The 19,715-nt window shown below is 44.8% G+C and overlaps 1 protein-coding gene across 1 annotated transcript in view; it reads right to left on the reverse strand.

Annotated features, from left to right (window-relative positions):
* The window catches only part of LOC147442520 (dynamin-related protein 3A-like), a 77,319-nt gene that overhangs the window by 32,694 nt on the left and 24,910 nt on the right, over window positions 1-19,715 (reverse strand). The window contains exons 5-10 of the mRNA XM_086528677.1: window positions 5,641-5,709; window positions 5,503-5,562; window positions 5,309-5,422; window positions 5,174-5,222; window positions 4,951-5,060; window positions 4,781-4,873 (exon numbers count right to left, since the gene is read on the reverse strand). Of these exons, the coding sequence (XP_086384803.1) occupies window positions 4,781-4,873; window positions 4,951-5,060; window positions 5,174-5,222; window positions 5,309-5,422; window positions 5,503-5,562; window positions 5,641-5,709 (495 nt within the window). The remainder of the gene's footprint in view (window positions 1-4,780; window positions 4,874-4,950; window positions 5,061-5,173; window positions 5,223-5,308; window positions 5,423-5,502; window positions 5,563-5,640; window positions 5,710-19,715) is intronic.

Below are 19,715 nucleotides of genomic sequence, written 5' to 3' on the forward strand. Positions count from 1 at the left end.
CTTTATATTGCTTCAACTCGTTACAAGCCGGTACTCCACGCTCTGCACCTTCACCCAGAAGCGTGCCAAAGAATGAGCCCGTGGCACACATTTAAAGGCCCTTGAGGCTTGGCCTATGAAAAGCAGCTACATGAAAAGCTTCAAACTCAAAAGCATCTGGCCTCAAAAGTTGTCGCCCAAAGCTGTCAACACGAATTACGGAAATCCGTACACGTGTCATGTCAACAACGCAATTCGCAGAAGTCCGTACACGTTGCCACGTCATTAGCGCAAATCACGAGTGCACGTACTAGCTGCCATGTCATGAAGTTTTTACGCAAGCTTCTGGGAGCTTTATTTTAATGCCTTTAGTCGCTTGGGCCCTATCAGACAGGGTCCCATAAGTTGGTGGAAACTCTTTTTTAAAATGTCCTTTTTGGTAAGACTTTGCAAGTTGGTAAAACTTCTTCTAATGCTTCTTCTTCTTCTTCAGCTTCAAGGGTTTAGGCTACTCGCCCGAGATCTGCATGTTGGCTTCGCTCTTCAGATTGAGAAAGTTCACCATGACAACCGCACCAACCAAGGTACCTTGGTCTTCAAGACTAAAGAGGCACGCACAGCACTTCTACAACAAGCACGACTTCTCAAGGGCACCAAAGTATGGATGGTCCCACAAGTCATATTTGACCTCCGAGGACGATAATAAATCTCTCTCTCTCTCTCTCTCTCTCTCTCTCTCTCTCTCTCTCTCTCTCTCTCTCTCTCTCTCTCTGTGTGTAAAAAGGGGGGCTTGGTACCCATCTGTATTACGTAATCAAAATTACAGCCCGAAGGCATTACATCAGCCTTTAGGCATACACACATAACTTATCTAATAGTAAAAAAACCCTTAAGATATTTAATGATTAAAAAATCAGGGGGGAAAAACTACCAATGATGCAAAGTTACAAAAGATGGGTGATACAACAAAAGCTACAAGCAAGGGAGTGAGGGAAGAAAGTAACAGGGAAGTGAAGCAAAGATGGGCCATCCTGACATTGAGAGAAGACCGAAATCTCCACCAAAGAATCTTTGATCGAGTCAATAGAGTCTGCATTGAGGTATTGCATTGTGTATACATTCCATTTACGCAATCTAAAGCAAATACCACATAGGCAACGGTGTGGGGGGCCCTTGAGAGGGTTGTTTGGGACCCCATCGGGTGTCGCTCCTCTCTTCTGTCTTTCTCTCTCCCTCTACACATCTCTATTGCATTCTCTTAGCCCATCACTTTAGGGGAAAGTAAAAGGAACATTTATTGAAGCATAAAGCATTCATTAACGCAAGGAAAGAAGTTGAAGGATTTGTGGAAGTGTAGAACTAGATCTTCACCATTTCAATTCAGGTGTAAACTAGATCTTCACCATTTCAATTCCGCTACACCTGACATCAAGTCAGATTGCAGAGCTCAAGGGGTCTATGGAAAGCTCTTGCAAAGGCCTTCCAATGCACACACAAAACTCCACACATTCAAATATAGCATAAAGAAGGTGATGAGCTTGAGCGAGCTCGCGGCCTCGGAATGGAGCACTTAAGAGCTCTACAGAAAGCTCTTGTCGAGCACTAATCCTACACACTAATAATGCGACGATTTGCAGCTTCAAGCGGAGAGTAATTAGAGGACAAGAACACACAAAATCGACACAAGAAATGAAACCTAAATGAAAATTAATGCTTTCTAATCAAGCTTGGCTAATCCATGGAGGGTAGTGGCCTCTTAGGTCTGCCAAGGACGTGCCCACACATAGATAGGTTAGACTCGACTATTGAGATATGCAATTAGGGAGATTGATTGGAGAATGCTAATCTCACCAAAGCTCTGATACCACTTGTGGAGTTAGGGTGGATTGTTAAGACTAGCATTCATAGCGTTAACATGCCAATGACAAAGTTAATTACACAATAGAGATAGAGTAGAATATAGGTGCAAAACTAGATTGATTGAATAAACTTGAAAGTGTGTACAAAAGGCTCATTGTATGGAACACTAACGCATTTCATCTGGCATCACTGATGACATCATACAAAGGCTCCAAATCAGCCCATACAAGTTGCAAACTCGTGGGTGACCTATCAAGCCACTTTAGGAGTCCATTAACTGACTCTAGGTGAGTTCACACCCTCAATAATGACCCCCATGGGCACCCGCAACCTTGAGTACCTTTTCCACATGCTAACACATGGTTCTGTGCCACCTATGCATCCCAGTAGGATAGAGGAGATACACACCAACATAGGACAAAGCCCACAATTCCCAAAACACTTATCATCATTGCATCTTTAATTGCCTATTCTCACAAGGGAAGGGAATGAAACAAGCAGATGGAAGAACCAAGGCCAAATCTGAGCGCATCCACATGGGATACCCCATAAATCGAGCCCGAAAAGGCGGGTCATACACGCGATAACATGGAAGGCCGTGAAACTGATGACACGGCAACATCTTACGTAAGATTTATTTAGCATCTTACAAAGGGCTTATTTGGAGCCGTGCTTTTGGAAATAAAACTGTTAACAGCAGATGCTTTTAGGAAATTAGTAACAAAGGCTTAAGTTGCTTTTGAGCTTCTAGAGCCTATAAATTAAAAGGCCGGGGCTTGGGCTGGGGCTGGGGCTGCTACTGTCACGGGGACGTGACAACTGCTAACCTTAGTTGTTGGTTTCTTTCCAATTATTTTTGTTTTATTTCTGAGACACTCTTTTTGAAGTTACAAATGGTCGGACATTGTATGGCCAATGTGAACGGTAGTTTCACCCGCAGACGGGAAGTTGGTCGGCACTGGAATCGTATAGTAAGAGGATGTCTAGGCTCAATTCAAGATCATGTAGGTCCTCCCATCGCACTTAGCAAGTTGGTGGATACTAGGAAGTGAACTTAATAAAGGCATAAAGTTAAGGTGGGATCACCAACAGAAACTATCCGACAGTTGGGCCACATTGCACTTTTGGATGCGGTCCCAATGAGGATAGATGGTCAGATGACCAATGGGAGCCCAACGGAAGCATCTCCTAAAATTTAGGGAACTGCTATTTTACGCCGTGAAATGTGTTCGCGTCATTACCTTCGGTATGACCAGGGGAACATTTTACAACTTTGCTGCAAAGTCAACTCATGCACCAGTTGAGAGATTTTTAAGCAGAAAGCCCAATGCGGGGAAACTGCATGTATGAGTGCCAAGTGGTACTTTTTGGTCAATTTACCAAGTTTGAGAGAAGAGAACTCGTAACTGACTCTTTGGAGCAGTTTTGGAGTCTAATAACTGTGATTTTCAACCATTTCTCTACATTTTTTAGCTTCCCATGACTTTATCTAAGACCAAGGAGCTCATTTTCAGCATTGGAAGGCATTAGATGCGTGTTTACAAGGCTGTTTTGCTGCGTTTTCAGCGATATGCAGGTTTTGGCAGCCATGGAAATCTTCCCCTTTTTGCATCTATTTGTTCACACATGCATTACAAGTCAAGGGCAGCAGAGGGGGCACTCGATTTATGTTGGGGGGATGCTTCATTGAGAACCTGTCACAGGTTAAGAGCTATGGAGTGCTTTCTTTCTCTCCCATGTACAGTGTGGTGCTAGGAGTGATGCCCTGCACGCTACACACTGCTCTCTCTCCCCCCTACGTGCAGTTATGTGATGCCCCACAAGAGGGCTCTTCATTTGATTGATGTACAGCTGTGTGGGTTCATGCTTTTGTGCTGAGGCAACAGCCTCCTTGAGCAGGAACAGGGGTAGCTAACTGCTACTCCAAAGCAGGCACCGGTGAGGGTCATAACCTCACCGTACATGTGCGTTTTTAGCGTTGTGTATGCGCTGTAAATTGACTGTTTTTCAGCCATACCGACGTCAGAACCATTGGGAATAGTGCCCCACTAGCAGAGGACAGTTAGGGGACTGTTTGGGGCTGAAAACAGGGCAAAAACCAGTAAATACAGCGTGCTGAATTTACTGTTTTTGGGCTGGAATCAGAGGGAATACGCCAGTGCAAGTGAGATCCAACAGGGGAATTGATTTCGCGCAAGTTTTGGGGCTGTTATGCTGCAGAAATTTGGCCAAATCAGGTAGTATCTAGTGTGATACAGGTAAAGGATTCCCAGGACCTTACTTTGTAATTTACCCTCTCAAAGAATACAGAAATACCGAAAGGGGCGCCAATTTTGGGGCCTACAGGTTGTCGGCATCTGCTCGGGGCATTCTAGCTTCTGAGCCATGTGTGTATTCAAGTGTTAATTCCCGTCACAGGTTCTCTTTGCAAAGTGCTCTGTGTGTGTGTCTAAAGTAAAGAATTTCGGGTGAAAGCCAACGCCTACCGCCCTACCATGGGCCGGTTTCAACTACCCTCTGAATGGGAACTATGCCCCTTCTTGTCCATTCAAGTTAAGCGTGAAGTCTCTTTCCCTTCCGTTCTGCTCGCATCATTATTTTTCCCATTGGCAAGTGGTGCCAACCGGTGCCAGCCATATCACAACTCAGCACTTCTTTTATTCAATAGATCACCTCAACAAGAAGGAAGCTCACACAAATCTAACACCCACCAAAAAAAACTCAACTTTACAAGGCAAGGTATTTCTACCACAGATAATTATAACAAAGAGAGATGTACTAGAAGAAGAAATTCAGAAGAAGAATTAGCTTCATTGCTGATCAACCAAAAGAATGTCCAAGCAGAATACAATTGCACTCTCTCTTGCGGCCAGTTTATTATGCTACGGGATAATAGTTTTTTACTCTATAAAGGAACAGGACAACTACAAACTTTGTATACCTCGGGAACAAAGATTATGCTCTTTGGTCCTGTTGCATTTTGAATAGCTGTTCGAATGTCTTCGTCGGTCAGATCATCACAAGGGTCCACCTCCTGTACGCATATGATTGGGCATAAGAAACAGGGGCCATCAATAGCACAACTTTCACATGCAAAGCACCCAGACTCACATCCAAACTCTTCACAAAAATGTTTTGAAAAATGTAGTGAAGGCGAGCCCCTCCGGATAATTCAGATGTAGACATTTCCTCATTCTTGCCATCAACAACAGCAGCAAACCCTAGACACAAAAAATTATGGTCAACTCAATACAAGATTACTTGAATAGAGTATATGAATCCTGACTCCCTCTAAAACATAGAAAAAGGCACACAAAACTTGTAAATCCTTTACCTTGGGAATATCTTGTTATGATATTGAGCAAAAGAGCACCTTGACCTGACTGAAATATGCATAGACACAAAACAATCAATCCCACCTTTGTGCCAAAAGCACTCAGCGTGGTCATGCAACAATAAACATGCTTACCTTTGATTCAGTAAGTTCGCCATAGCTAGCAAGCTCTTTTGCCAGAGTAACCATTTGTGTATTGATGCGTGCCTTCATATCAGGCAGAATCGTCTTGATATGCTGCACCAGAATCTACACAAAGAGTTTGCTTTTGTTAAGCTCCAACAGCAACCTATTTACAGATTAAGCTGATCATGTTAAAAAAGCCTTACTGTGTTCAGCTTCTTTGCCAGTTGGGCAATGCCACAACGATCCGCCAGATTATGGTACACCTGAAGATTCATTGGACCCTTGATGTCAGGCTGGTCTAGAAAGTGGAGCATACCATTTTATACTAGGAAACAACATACCGGTCGGCTACGGAAAAAATTCTCTTCATACAAAAGAGCATCAACTACGCTCTTGTTTCCAAGAATGTCCTGTCGAGCAGTAAGCCAACATCATTTATAGTAGAAATAACAGCAAACTAGGTCTCAGCAATTTTTCAAAATTCGATATTGCAAGCCATGCACTGTACATCAAAATAACAACCACAATCAATCAAAAAGCATGTATTGCACAGGCATCTACTTGCTTCATGAGTAAACAATTCCTGACCCTGAAGAGCTTACAGAAATTATAGAAATCGACCAATAGGTCTCACAAGCGAACTTCCATCTAGGGTTATTTAAGAAGCCTCCTATGAAAGAAATGGTGTGGGTAAATTTTAATATAAATGGAGCCGTTTCTTATCCACCCTAATTTCACTATTTTCATGTTAGGGAATCTTTTTCTCTTGCCTGTTTCCTGGTCTCTTGCCTGTTTCCTGTTCTGATAAAACTTTCGACATGCACAGACCACTCTGAACACACAACAAACGAGGGTACTCATAATAAGGTGGTACCAAAACCATCATCTTGTCATGCTGTCACTTTTTCCTTGGTTAACTGTGGCTCTTAATCTGGCAAGACTAACATGTCATTTTAATTTCTTCTTGTCTTGAAGTGGTAAAAACGCAGGAGTTAAATACAACTGAAACTGAAAACCATGATCTTGCAAGACACAACCAGAACTTGACAAAAAGACAGCACAACAAAATGCTACACACACACTTTTTTGTATAATTGTATGTTGAAAAGGTTATCCGAAACAAAGCAACTTGGATAAAAAAAGGGAGAATACATAGAGAAGGGGGATGATGGTCCTCCCATCCTGCACACATGATGTGACTCTTGACCCAAGTGACAAGCCATATCCTGCAAAAAGTGTGCCTTACTGATCCCCTCATAGTGCAATAACATAAGTGGTTTTGGTTCACAAAAATGCAGAAGAATGAATGGACTACAATCAGTAGCCACACCTTGAGAATTGTTTTTCGCGAGCTCAATCTATCAAAGATACCTTTCCCAATCAGTCTCTCGAAGAGAGGCATACGAGTACAGCATTCCTTCTATCGTCTGGATTGTGTGTTCTATCCATCGGTCTCAAGATGTTCCTGTTTACAGTGGCTCTGGTATCTCCCAGGAGCAGATGGCTGTGAATGAGATCGACACAGTCTAAAGGTTGTAGTAACATGTTCATGTATGTGCCCTGACGAATTGGCCAGTACCCATTCCATGATCGCCATGTATAGTGCCCTTGGGATATGTTCACTCTAGGGGTAATTCGCTTGCCCACATTTTCATGTCGTGAGGAATGGGGAATTGGATGGGTCAGGCAGCCCATTGAGATTCTCAATAGTGGTGCTTCACCGCACACGACACCTTCCAATGATGGTATCGTGGAGCCATTGTGGTTCCATCTCTATTAATGACAAATCAATTATTCCTATTACCACTGAAAAGACTCTGAAGCTTAAAACCTCAAAATATGATGACATGACACCTATATGGACATCCAACAATTCACGGCGGGCTATTAGGGAATCTTGGAACTTTAGGAATTTTCCTTACGGGTGCCAGCTTTTCATATTTGATGCTCTTAGGCCTTGGGCCTTCAAATATGAGGCTTGGGGGCCCTCTATGGCAGTTCACAACGCATAGGTTGCACATGAGGTGCTCCCCTGTTGTTGTACTTTGCACACCATCAAAAAAGAAAGAAATACTGAAAGGAGTGGGGCCAAGATGCTGAAGCAGAACTTCGCCGATTCCTCTCTCTCTCTCTCTCTCTCTCTCTCTCTCTCTCTCTCTCTCTCTCTCTCTCTCTCTCTCTCTCTCTCTCATAACAGGTCTTGAGTTCAACTCTCCTCATCGGATAGATCTTTAAGGTCTCTTGGGATAGTTTCCTACGACGTTAAAATACTCTTCTTCTTCTCTCCCCACACTCACCACTGAGCTCACCTCCATACTCCACTCAGCAACGCTCGAGAGCTTTCCCTCGACCATGCACTCTAGCGACACACCACGATCTGGGACGATGCCCTAGAATAGATGGTATGATGATGAGTGCAGACAGCTATATCAGAGGCTTAGGGCACAACATATTACTGGGCAGATATCCGAGAGACAGATGCACCGACAAATGGGTACTCTTACTAGACGCAAGAGGAGAGCCTTTGAGGAGACACGGTGGTGGGATATGTACCATACACTTCAGAGTCGAGAGGCAGCGATCTCTTGGAGAGATATGAGACAGCGGACCCCACCCACGCCTATAGAGGACCCAGCGGTATGGCATGCATATGCAGAGACACTCTATCAGGTGCCAGCTCAGCCCCCCCTTCCACACCTGGCGGCCCCCCGACCTACAGCTCCCACTCTCTTTACCATAGATATGGTGAGACGAGGCATTCAGAGTCTACAGCACCGCCGAGCCGCGGCCAACACCGAGCTTCAGGGTGAGCATTTTATATACGCTACACACACTTTGGCTCCATTGATTGCACACCTGTTTAATAGGGCATTGGCAGAGGGATTCCCAGAAAGCTGGACTATGCATACTATTGTGCCTATACATAAGGCTGGAGACCGCATGGATCCAGCCAACTACAGGACTATCATGATTGGTCATATGATGGCCAAGATTTATGGAGCAGTTTTAGAGTCAGAGTTGAGCAGATATACAGAGACCGAGGGGCTACGCGCCTCCGGACAGGCAGGCTTCAGACGCACATTCTCTACTGTGGACCACATCTTCACTCTCAAATGCCTGATAGAGCAGTCACGGAGTCGAGGGAGACGCCTTTACTGTTGCTTTGTGGACTTCCGCAAAGCCTTTGACACAGTCCCCAGAGAGAGACTACTACAGCGACTCATTTCTCTTGGGATACCCCCGGACATGATATGGGCCATATATGCTTTGTATGAGAGAGTGTCAGGCAGGGTCACATGCCCAGGAGGACTATCAGATAGCATCACTAGCACCATCGGGGTAACACAGGGGTGTCCACTATCCCCTACTCTATTTGGTCTATACATAGATGAGATAGAGACCTACATCCGACAGAGAGGAGGAGCATGCGCCAACCTATCAGGCACTCACGTACATATGCTATATGCTGATGACATTATTTTATTCGCAGAGTCACAGGAGGATCTCTAGCTCCACATACAGGCTCTAGACTTATTTTGTACACAGAGAGGAGTGACAGTGAACCTTGGCAAGACCAAGGTTTTGATATTCCACACATCAAGCATTGTTCGGAGGAGATCAGTTTTTCCTTTTGAGGGCAGCCAGATTGAGGTAGTAGAGTCATATGTATACTTGGGCATCACCTTTACAGCCAAGACTGGCCGCTTCTCTATGGCATAGGCAACCCGAGATCGTACCACACGAGCGTATGCAACTCTAGCCATGCTTGAGAGGGGATGTCATCTAATGCATTTCCAGGAGCCCCGCACGAAGAGCTAGCTATTTGACACTTTAGTGACACCAGCTCTTCTATACGCTGCCCCAGTGTGGACCCCAGGATTATCAAGAGCAGGCTTGGAGTAGACTCGAGAGGCCATAGATATTGCTGCTTGCCCGGATGATCCAGAGCAAGCCATCAGTCCCAGTGGAGGCGCTATTTAAGATAGTGGGATACCTCCACAGGTTGCGAGGCATGAGGGCAGATAGACTACCTCGCCTTGCTCTTGAGGCCTCCCGCAAGCTAGCAGACTCTAGGGATGAGAGATCATGGTACGCGAGTGTGACCAGATGGCTTCAAACATACGGCTACTCTATGGACAGATTGCCTCCCTCCCAATATGATTAGATGCACCACGCCAGGCCCTCTCACACACTGAGAGGAACACAGTTATCAGATATGAGCTCATACAGAGGCATATAGAGCAGACTTGGCTCACACCTTCGCGACCATTGGCCACGAAGATGTCATACTACAGAGATCATTTCCTTAGACTCACAAAGGACAGGTTCATACAGAGGCCCCACTACATGGATGTATATCTACCACATGGCATGAGGGTAGCCATCGGACAGCTCAGAGTATCATCCCACCAGCTTGAGATTGAGAGCGGCAGATCGGCACGGGTCCCACGCGAGGCCAAGATATGCAGATTATGCAGGCAGGAGGTAGAGTGTGAGAGCCACTTCTTATGCAGATGCCCTCACTATGAGGAGATCAGATCACGGTACCCCACTTTATTTGACAGGCCAGAGGTCTCATTACAGACAGTGATGACATCATTAGACCAAAGACTACTTGGGAGACTCTTGGTGGGGATGCACCAGCATAGAGAGAGAGAGAGAGAGCCCTCCAGACGGGGGAAGGTGGAGGATCGGACAGGCAGACACACCTCACATACTACTTCCAGCCTAGAGTACCCATGCAACCACAGCCATCCACACATCAAGGGATGACTTTGATACCAGCTGAGGAGGCCAGAGCTAGGCGGAGACCACGACTACCAGGATATCGCTCCAGGGCCTCTCAGAGACACAGACGAGAGGTCCAGGCCATCAAGGATCAACATACAGTATATATTCAGAGGAGAGTAGAGCAGACACTAGACATGGCGAGCATAGCCAGAGTCCTCACATCAGGCTCACGGATGTACCAGATACTACACCATGCCATCATTACTGGATGGAGCTGATGTACCACACCACCCCCCCCTTCCTCCTCCCCTCACTCTCACTACACACATACATGCCTCTTATTACCCGGTCACCCCCACATCTGCACACCGGATGCTTCGTTATTACCCGGTCACTTACCACACTACACTTTGTACACCGGATGCCATTATTACCCGGTCATTTTGCACATACCAGATATCCAGAGGATATTCACATTTTTGTACATGGATTTGTCTCATAGGCCAATTTTCTTTGGCCTTTTGAAGACGTAAATAAAATCTCTCTCTCTCTCTCTCTCTCTCTCTCTCTCTCTCTCTCTCTCTCTCTCCTATATTCTAACACTCAGAGTCATCATTGAGGAGGGTAGAGCACATGGGAGACGGATTTATTGTAGCTTTGTGGATTTTCGCAAAGCATTTGACATGGTGTCCAGAGCCATATTGATGCGCAGACTACAGGAGATGGGAGTGCCCAATGAGCTGATTTGGGGAATCATGGCTCTCTACAGATCAGTGATGGGACATGTACGCACTCCAAAGGGGATATTTGATTTAGTTCACTCCACTATTGGAGTGAAACAAGGTTGTCCATTGTCCCCTACTCTATTTGGTATGTATATAGATTACGTTGACAGAGAGGGTAAAAAGTGCCCAGCTAGCAGGGACATGGATTCCATTGTTGTTATATGATATTGTGTTGATCTCTGACTCACCGGAGGGTATGCAGCGACATTTGGATGCATTACATAGCTTTGTGGAAGATAGTGGATTGTCTGTAAACCTTTGTAAAACTAAGGTTATGGTGTTTAACACCACACCGTAGTGGATCAGGAGATCAACCCCTTCATTCACTTATGGTCAGGAAACTGTGGAGTACACAGATCCATACACTTATCTTGCAATAGTCTTCACTGGGCCAAGGATTTCTTTGAAGAGGTAGAGACTAGACTGACCAACGCGTATGGCCTTGGGAGGATTGGAGAGGGTGTGATTGGGTGTGTTCGCAGGTTGAATTCCAGGAACCCCAAACAAAGCTCTGGCTCTTTGATACATCGGTAGCTTCAGCTATGCTGTAAGGGGTTCCAGTTTGGGGACCCTCTGTAGGTAAGGATGGGTGGAGAGGGATGAGACGCCCTTGGTATCTATTACTTGCACTGAGAAGAATATACCCACAACTGAACTGTGCAATCAATATCCAATACACAACATAACTCGATACTCAAAGGGAGAGTAAAGGAACCGGCTCGAGGAACAAGCCCGTGAAGAACATTGGGGCTGATTTATAACTTGCCTAAAAACTCGACAAAAGACTGCAAGGGAAGAACCTACTATACTAGCCAGCCGTGGTCAAATCTACACCCGAAAAGGACTGCACCCAAGGTTGGAGCTCCCCAAAAGGATGTATGGAAGAAGCATCCAAGTGTTCTAGATGTCCCCACTAACTCTCGACACTACGTGCAAACCTGTCATCCAAAGGATCTCAGCAAATCTGCTCTCGATCATCAAGAAAACTTCCCATCGAAGGTTGCAAACATGCACCAAAACTGGTGTAGACTAGCTCACCAGGATCATAAATTGTCCCACAATTGACACTGACAAGCTCACAAGAGTCCAACACATGCATTGGAACATGCACCTGAACTGCTACATACCAGATGAGAAAGAGTCACCTCAAGCGGGAACTAGAACTTGCATCCTTAGATGGACAATGGAAAATCAAAGAACAGCCTCTGCTTCGAGAAGGGAAGAGATCTCCCTCTATCATCCATAATCCACAATCTAGTACAAAGGTGCAACCGAATCATCAACCTCCTACTGTCGGATAGGTAGCTCCGTCGACAATTCCAAGAGAGGTCTGCATTTGCAAAAGGCACAGCAAATCTGCCAATCCATCTCCTCAAAGAAAACAAAGCCATAGAAACCCCCTCCACAAGTTTTGAAGAAGATCCTACTACTGTCCAAACACTCTCTCTAAAGAAGAAGCTGGAAATGAATAGCTTCCTCTCTGGATCCACCAAGGCACGGCAACATGACTCCATCCGGGAAAAAACCAAAGCAATCCAGCACTGCTACACATCCTAAAGCCTCCATCGGGTTCCCTTCAGTGAAAAGAGGTGGTCGGGGTAATCAAGGGTAAAGACAAGAAGTCGTAGACGAGGATCCAAGGCCTCCACATACCCAAATCTGCATATCCGAGCATCCAGAGTGGTCGTAACACCTAGGGCTCTAATGCCATGTCAAAGGTGGCAGCGGAAGATGCAATGCAAACAAGAACTGCTCGTGATCCGGTGGACACCTCAACTCTGATCTAGAACGCCTGCAATGCCAAACACATGAACAAGGCACACCTGTGGAGAAGAGAGATCACTAAGGTAGAGAGAGAGACTGGACATCTAAGAATGAGAGATAGATAGATAGATAGATTTTATTATCGTCCTCGGAGGTCAAATATGACCTATGGGACCAAAGTTACATGTGATGTAGTATGTGTATGGCTGATGAGTGACTCTCGATGCTCCAAAATTGTAGTGATGAGAGTCGCAATGGAGAGCCCACACTTTGGCTGGGAGAGGAAAGTGTGTAGGTCTAAGTTATGGCTGAAAATGTGAGAGAAGCAAGTTCGGATGTGATCAAAAGCTGAGCACTCTAGTAGTGTGTGGTACTCAGACTCTCGAACTTGCAGTGAGCATAATGTGCACAATCGATTTGACTCTTCTCCATTGCCCCAACGCCCTATCTCGCATCGAAGGAAATGGGAGCTAAGCCGAATTGCTGCGATAGTGCGTATCGCGGACAAGGGAATAGGCTCAAGCATGTAAGTGTGAGTACGGTTTCCTCTCTCAGCGAAGAACATGGTTTTGTAGTTGGGGGCAATATAGGTGGTGTAATGTATGAAGCGTGACCCACCGGATTTCTCCCAAGCCGTAATACATTGGCGTTGTAGAAAAGCTTCATTCACTTGAGAGTCAATTGAAGCATCATGTAGCAAGTGTAATGCATCCCATCTCCCAAACCACTTCTTTATGTCTTGCATCCATCCCGTGCTCAAGATCTTGCTTTTATGCGTCTTTTGAACTTTTTTGCTTGCTTCCCATGCAATTGTAGGAAGTCGATGTGAGGGGTTTTGACGCATCTTTATCATGTACTCCACAACCCTTTCCATGCCCATAACCTCAATTGGAAAAGATCCCGACTCAAGAAGTAGGAGCATATATGGTGTTTGTGTCTTAACTTGGAGAAAGTTTGTAAGAAAACGCTTTTGGACATTCTCAAACTCTTTCCAAGTAGACTTTGAGATGCTCCCGCCCCACACTTCAACTCCTTAAAGAAGAACCGGTGTCACCAATGCATCAAAAAGATACTTCTTGAGAACCCAACACTTGATGTTTCCCGCATTACACATGTTCTCAAATGCATAATATGCTCTCTTTCCCGCTTCCAAACGACGCATAGCACATTCATGCCACTTGTGATTGGATGGAACCTCAAGGCCAAGGTACTTAAAGCTCTCAACAACTTCAAGTGTCTCATTGTTGTACACAATGCATGGCTTCTCCTTATGGTTGGTTTTCACAAGCATAACCTTTGTTTTGGATTCATTTACAATCAGCCCACTATGCAAGCAAAAGTTCTCAAGGACAACCATAAGCTTTTGTGCATCTTCTAAAGTGTGTGCTAGAAGCACTACATCATCCGCATACAACAAAAGCATGATTACCGCATTGCAAATAGTGACCTCTTCAATGCCTTCTTCTTGCATAAAGTCAAGTACCATTTGTTCCAATTGATCAATGCATAGACCAAAGAGAGTTGGTGACAATGGACATCCTTGTTTAACCCCAATAGTGCTTACAAAAATTTCTGAAATTTCTCTTCCCATGCGCAATTGACAAATCACCTTCTCATAGATTCGAGAAACCGCAAGCATAAACTCACTTGGCACTTGGAGTTCTTCCATCCTTCTCCACAAATTGTTACGTGGAATCATATCAAAGGCTTTCTTAAAGTCCACAAAACAACAATACAATCGCTTGCCTTTCAACCGACTTTCCTCCATGAGAACACGAAGAGTGACAAGATGATCAATGGTCTATGGCATCGACGAAAACCCGCTTGTCCCTTTGCACGCTTGTCATTCTCTTCAGCCCAATCACTCAATTTCATCTCCATTATGCACCCAAACAACTTTGCCATAAGAGACCCAATCATTATAGTCCGGTAGTTGCTTACATTCTTTACATCCCCTCCTTTATGCAAAGGCTTAACCCAATTAGTACTCCAATCATAAGGCATACCATGTTGAAGTGCAAGGTTGAACATATCACACATCCACTCATGGGTAAAATCTCCCGTCCATTTGATCATCTCCGGCTTGATACCTTGAAGATCTCCCGCTTTGCGAGTGGCCAACTTTTCAAGCCCACCGCATACATCCTCAATAGTAAAAAAAGACGGCATACATGGGAATGAACCATAAAATGGCATTTTTTCAGTATTTTCTTGCTCATATAATTGCCTACAATGTGTGTACATATCCACTAGACTCAAGTTCCCAAAATTCTCAACCCGCTTGCCTCTCAAGTTTCTCCAAAATCTTCCACATGCATGTGCCTTTTCTTGGACTTGAAATTCTTGTTGCTTTACTTCCCATCTTCTTCTCTTCTTTTGAATCAATGCCTTGTATGTATGCAAATGACTTTGATAGTTGTCTTTGTCCATAGTTGCTTCAAGCTTTATCAAGGACTTTCGAGCATCTTGACATTCTTTATCAAACCACCTTTTGCGTGATCTATCTTTTTTGATACCATGGAGATGCTTTATGGCAAAGCATTCTTCCGCACAAGAACAAATAGCTTTCTTGAAAGCTTCCCATTTAGTTTCCAATGGTGCATCACATTGAAGCTTTGTCATCCATAATTTTTGCTCAACCATTTCAATGTACATTGGTGCCCGTTTGAAATCCATACATAGTGAAAACTTCTCTTTCCTTTGGCTAAGATTATCATGCTTAGTTGCTTCTCCACATGAAAGGTCAATACATAAGGTGCGATGGTCGGATTCCGGGGTCCATTGACCAAACATAAAACTCTTTATGCGATACATGATGGCTTCGGAGAGTAGCATATAGTCAATCACACTATCCCCATTATGTCTTCTACATGTAAATCCATTGGTTCCACTCCACAAAGATACACCATTGGCAATGAGCATACCCGTGCTATTACACATGTGTAAAAGTAACTTTCCATAGTGATCCGGCTCTTTCTCATCCATTGAAGTACGATCATACAAGTGAACTTCCTCCAACTCCCTTGAAATGTATGGCATATCAAATTGTTGAGTATCATGTTGCAATGTTTTTGTGCGAGCATTCATATCCCCAAATACAATAACATCACCTTCACCTTTGAAATAAGCAATGTCCTCTTCCAAATCAGAAAATGGTTGATCTCTATCCATGCAAGCATAAAAGGGAGAATCATGATGAGGAATGTAGCAACCGGCTACAAAAATGGGTGCTCTTTTTGGTGTCATAATTTTCAGCCATACATAACGTTTGTACTTGTCATCTTTCACAATTGATACAAAATCTTCCAATCCTTTCTTAACCATACATGCTAACCCTCCTTGTCCTCTTCGTTGCTTGAGATTCTTTGACCACATCAATGAATGTACATTGTAATCCTCCAAGCCGTTAATCCTTTGTGTATCATGCTCCCAAGTTTCAACAAGAAGTACAACATCGGATTTGCTTGTTAGTTCATCAATGCCAACCCCCGCATTCCATGGGTATCCATTACAATTCCAAAAGCATATTTTCAATTGTAACTCGGTCTCATAGGTCACGCATCCCTATTTGCTTGAGAGACTTGCCTCCTCCTTGGGCACATTTTCTTCATGAGAGATCTCCTTGTTTTTATTATTCTTTTCCTCATATGCCTTGCGACGCATATTTTGTTGCTTAATAGTGCGATCTTCACATACAAAACATTTTGTATCCCTCAAATAGATCCAACTATTATCAAGGATAATCTTTCGCTTGGTCTCATCCGGCATGGTGCATACAATTGGCCGTTCTCCCGAGCGAGGAGCTCCTTGCTTCCCCACTCTATGTGCTCCATAGACCATAACTCCGGACATGCCAAAGTGGGTTTTGATAACTCCGGACATGCCAAAGTGGGTTTTGAAGAAATCTTCAATAACAATGGCAAGAGAAGGAGGTGTCTCTAACTTCTCTTCGGGAATTCCACGAATAACAATGTTCTTGGAACGTCGCTCCCGTTCCTTCAACTCCTCCACATCCACATTCTCAACATTCTTTGTTTGAACCATAGCATGCATGAGTGAGGAATTAGAAACCACATTGCTACCACATACATCAGCCCAAGACTTGTTTGTGCATACATTTTTCATGTCGCATACATCCCGTCTCATAGTGTCAAATTTCTCCTCTTTCAATACATGGTCATGCTCTACTTTGCTCATCCGCTCCTTCAAAGCATTCAAGTCCACAAGAGAGCGTTTACATTCCTTGACTTCCTCTTCAAGTTGCATCAAACGTGTTGTTTGCATCTCAAGTGTCCTCTTGAGATTCTCATTTTCAACAAGTACCCTTAGTGTGCCATTCTCCATTGCAAGTGCTCGTAAGTCTTCGCCTTGTTTGTTTACGGTCTCTTGCAATGATACCAAGTACGCCATGATCATGGTTTCCGATGTCGTTGGTTGGGTGGTTGTGTTGCTATCTCCACACTTAGGAGATTTTGGATCATTTTCCACAATGGTTGTGGACCTTGTTGAAGAAGAAGAACCCTTGCGAGTGCCGGAAGACATTGTATGTAAAATAGGAGATGAGAATCAATTTTGTTGAACCTGTTCACTTCGAAAATGCTGCTACAGAAACGCCTTCCATAACTCTGAAAATTTCTGTCTTTACATCAATGCGTAGAGGACTTCGTGCTCTTTGACTGAGGCTATAGATCACCCAAATCGGAGTTCGGATGAAGAAGTTATGATCAAAAGAGTGGACTGCTATCTACTAGGTCAAAAAACGGCTGCACTGAGAGAGAGAGAGAGAGAGAGAGAGAGAGAGAGAGAGAGAGAGATTTGGGGAAGGCCCTTCATGCTGATAACAATCTGCTCATACAAATGACCAAGGGTGGTCCGGCATAGAACTAGCATGCCCTGTGGATAGACCAAGGTACACACAACTGCGGCTGCTACGGACACTGCCAACTGCTTCTGCACACGAGACCACTGACACAGTCTCAACATGTGCATCCCCTCCAACAAGCTCTGAGAGCATAGATCTGGTGCATCTCCTCCTAGCTAGATCTAGATGTGGATCTCGATCTCGATCGAGGAAACTTGCCACTATGGACACAAGGCCTCGAAAAGGCTGCCCTGAGGAGACAAAGCACCGTAGGGTAGACACCGTCCTCTGCACTTGCTGCCCACCACAAACGCTGGGGCTGAGTCCTGCCCAAAACACTGGAGAGGAAAACGCTAGGGAAGGTGATCCTCCCTACCCACTGCATATATAGCCCCATATGACCAGGTCAGCCAGCTGTCCACCAGTCACGATTAATAAAAAGGGGGGATGGGCTCAAGAAAATGCACCAGTGGACAGAAAGTGCAATGGGAAAAATAGTGCCAAGGCTGGGAAGGTGCACACTGCTACACTTCAAAGGGTGCAAATGCTATCATTGTGGAGAGGTTGGGCACATTCCAGCTAAGTTTCAAAACAAACAATAAAACACCTAATGATAAATCAGAGAGTTTCGAAGACTTGGTGTGATGTGCCAATGGACAAGGAGCAAAAGCAGCAACCACCACATCCTAGGGCACAAGGAAGGGAAAGTAAAGGGTAAGCTGGTCCACCGAAATTTTGATCAAGAGCAAGAACTATTCCGCTCTCAATGCAAAGTGGATGGAGGAAGAGGACTTGGAAAATTCTCCTCGCTTGCTAGAGTTGTACCTTGTGTAATCGATTCCAACAAGGGATCTTCTTCTTCTTCTGCTAGGGTTTAGGCCCCTCGACCATGATTTGCAAAGAGAGGGAGAGGGAGAGGGAGAGGGAGAGGAAGAGAGCTTGTAGGCTTGAGAGCTTCTTCAATGGCAAGCGTGTGTCATGTACACTTGAGGGCTTGAGAGGGAGAGTGAAACTGGCCCGTAGGAGGTGGACTTTAGCTTTCACCCGATCTTTACATTGTTAAACTTTATGCCACGGAGGAACTTCACGAATAAACCTCTAAATAAAATTTAACACTTCAAACAAAAACACAGCTTGGCAGCTAGAGTGCTTCCAAGCAGACAGTGACACCATGTTGGCCCCAAAGACTGACGCCCCTTTCATTACACTTGAGAAAAACTTGTAAACTTCTATAAGCTGTCCCACTTTTATCGGCCTGAAATTCCCCTACTCTAACCCGATTTCAATAGCATGACACAATAGAAGTCTCCACGGACAAAATCCCAAGTGAACAATGACTTTCCATGCACTTTAGAGCACTTTACAAAACCTGGCGAGAAATTACGACATGCTGAAATCTTTGTTTATGGCCTCCAATTTGCACCAAAACACTTGTTTGGTGATTCCCTAGCTTCCCCCAAGCTCCTGGGACCTGTAGGCATCAAAACCGGCCAAAAACCTAAACCTCAAAAAATTACAGCAAGCTGTGATTCTCTGTTTTGCGCTCCGATTCACGCGACGATCACTCCTGTGCGTAGCCATCGAGCTCTCGCACCTGTAGGGTCACTTTGCCTTTCGAATTAAACGAGATTCCTCACAAGAAATCTCTCTAAATTGTCATGTACAGGCACCCAAGGCTTTCCCAAGGCTCCCCTAGCATTACCTTGCAGTTTAGGTGCGAAACCCTAAACCTGCAAAAAAACAAAGCAGGTTGTAATTGCCAGTTTCGCATCATTTTAAGCGGACAAACACGTCTATGCGTCTCAGAAGCTCCCACACACAATGAGATAGTTCCCCTGTAAATCGAACGAGTTTTCATGCGAGAAAACTCTCTGTTTTTGCATTCCTTCGCGATGAAATCGTGTGTACCTGAAGTGGATTAGCAATCAGCTAATCCGGTTCCTGTACATAAGGCTCTTGCCTTGGCAAACGCGCATAAAACTATACATGGTCTTATTGGAAGCCCAACTAGAGGGGCATTACCATATGTGAAAAGGGGGAAAGATGCACACGAGAAAATCATCGCACTACATCAGACAAGGGAGAAGGCAATGTCACAAATGGGTGACATGGCAGTAGACCCCGGACACACTACAGTGACACGTGGCATCAAACCCAGACACACTGAAAAGCGATGACGTGGCAGCCAACGGCCGCAAAATGCGCTGACATGCTAACGTGGCAGGCGGACTGACAACTGTACGGATTTTCCGCTTTTCACGCAAGCAGACGTACG

Source organism: Adiantum capillus-veneris, chromosome 14, assembly GCF_014529385.1.
Source record: "Adiantum capillus-veneris isolate H3 chromosome 14, ASM1452938v2, whole genome shotgun sequence".
NCBI classification, from domain to species: Eukaryota; Viridiplantae; Streptophyta; class Polypodiopsida; order Polypodiales; family Pteridaceae; genus Adiantum; species Adiantum capillus-veneris.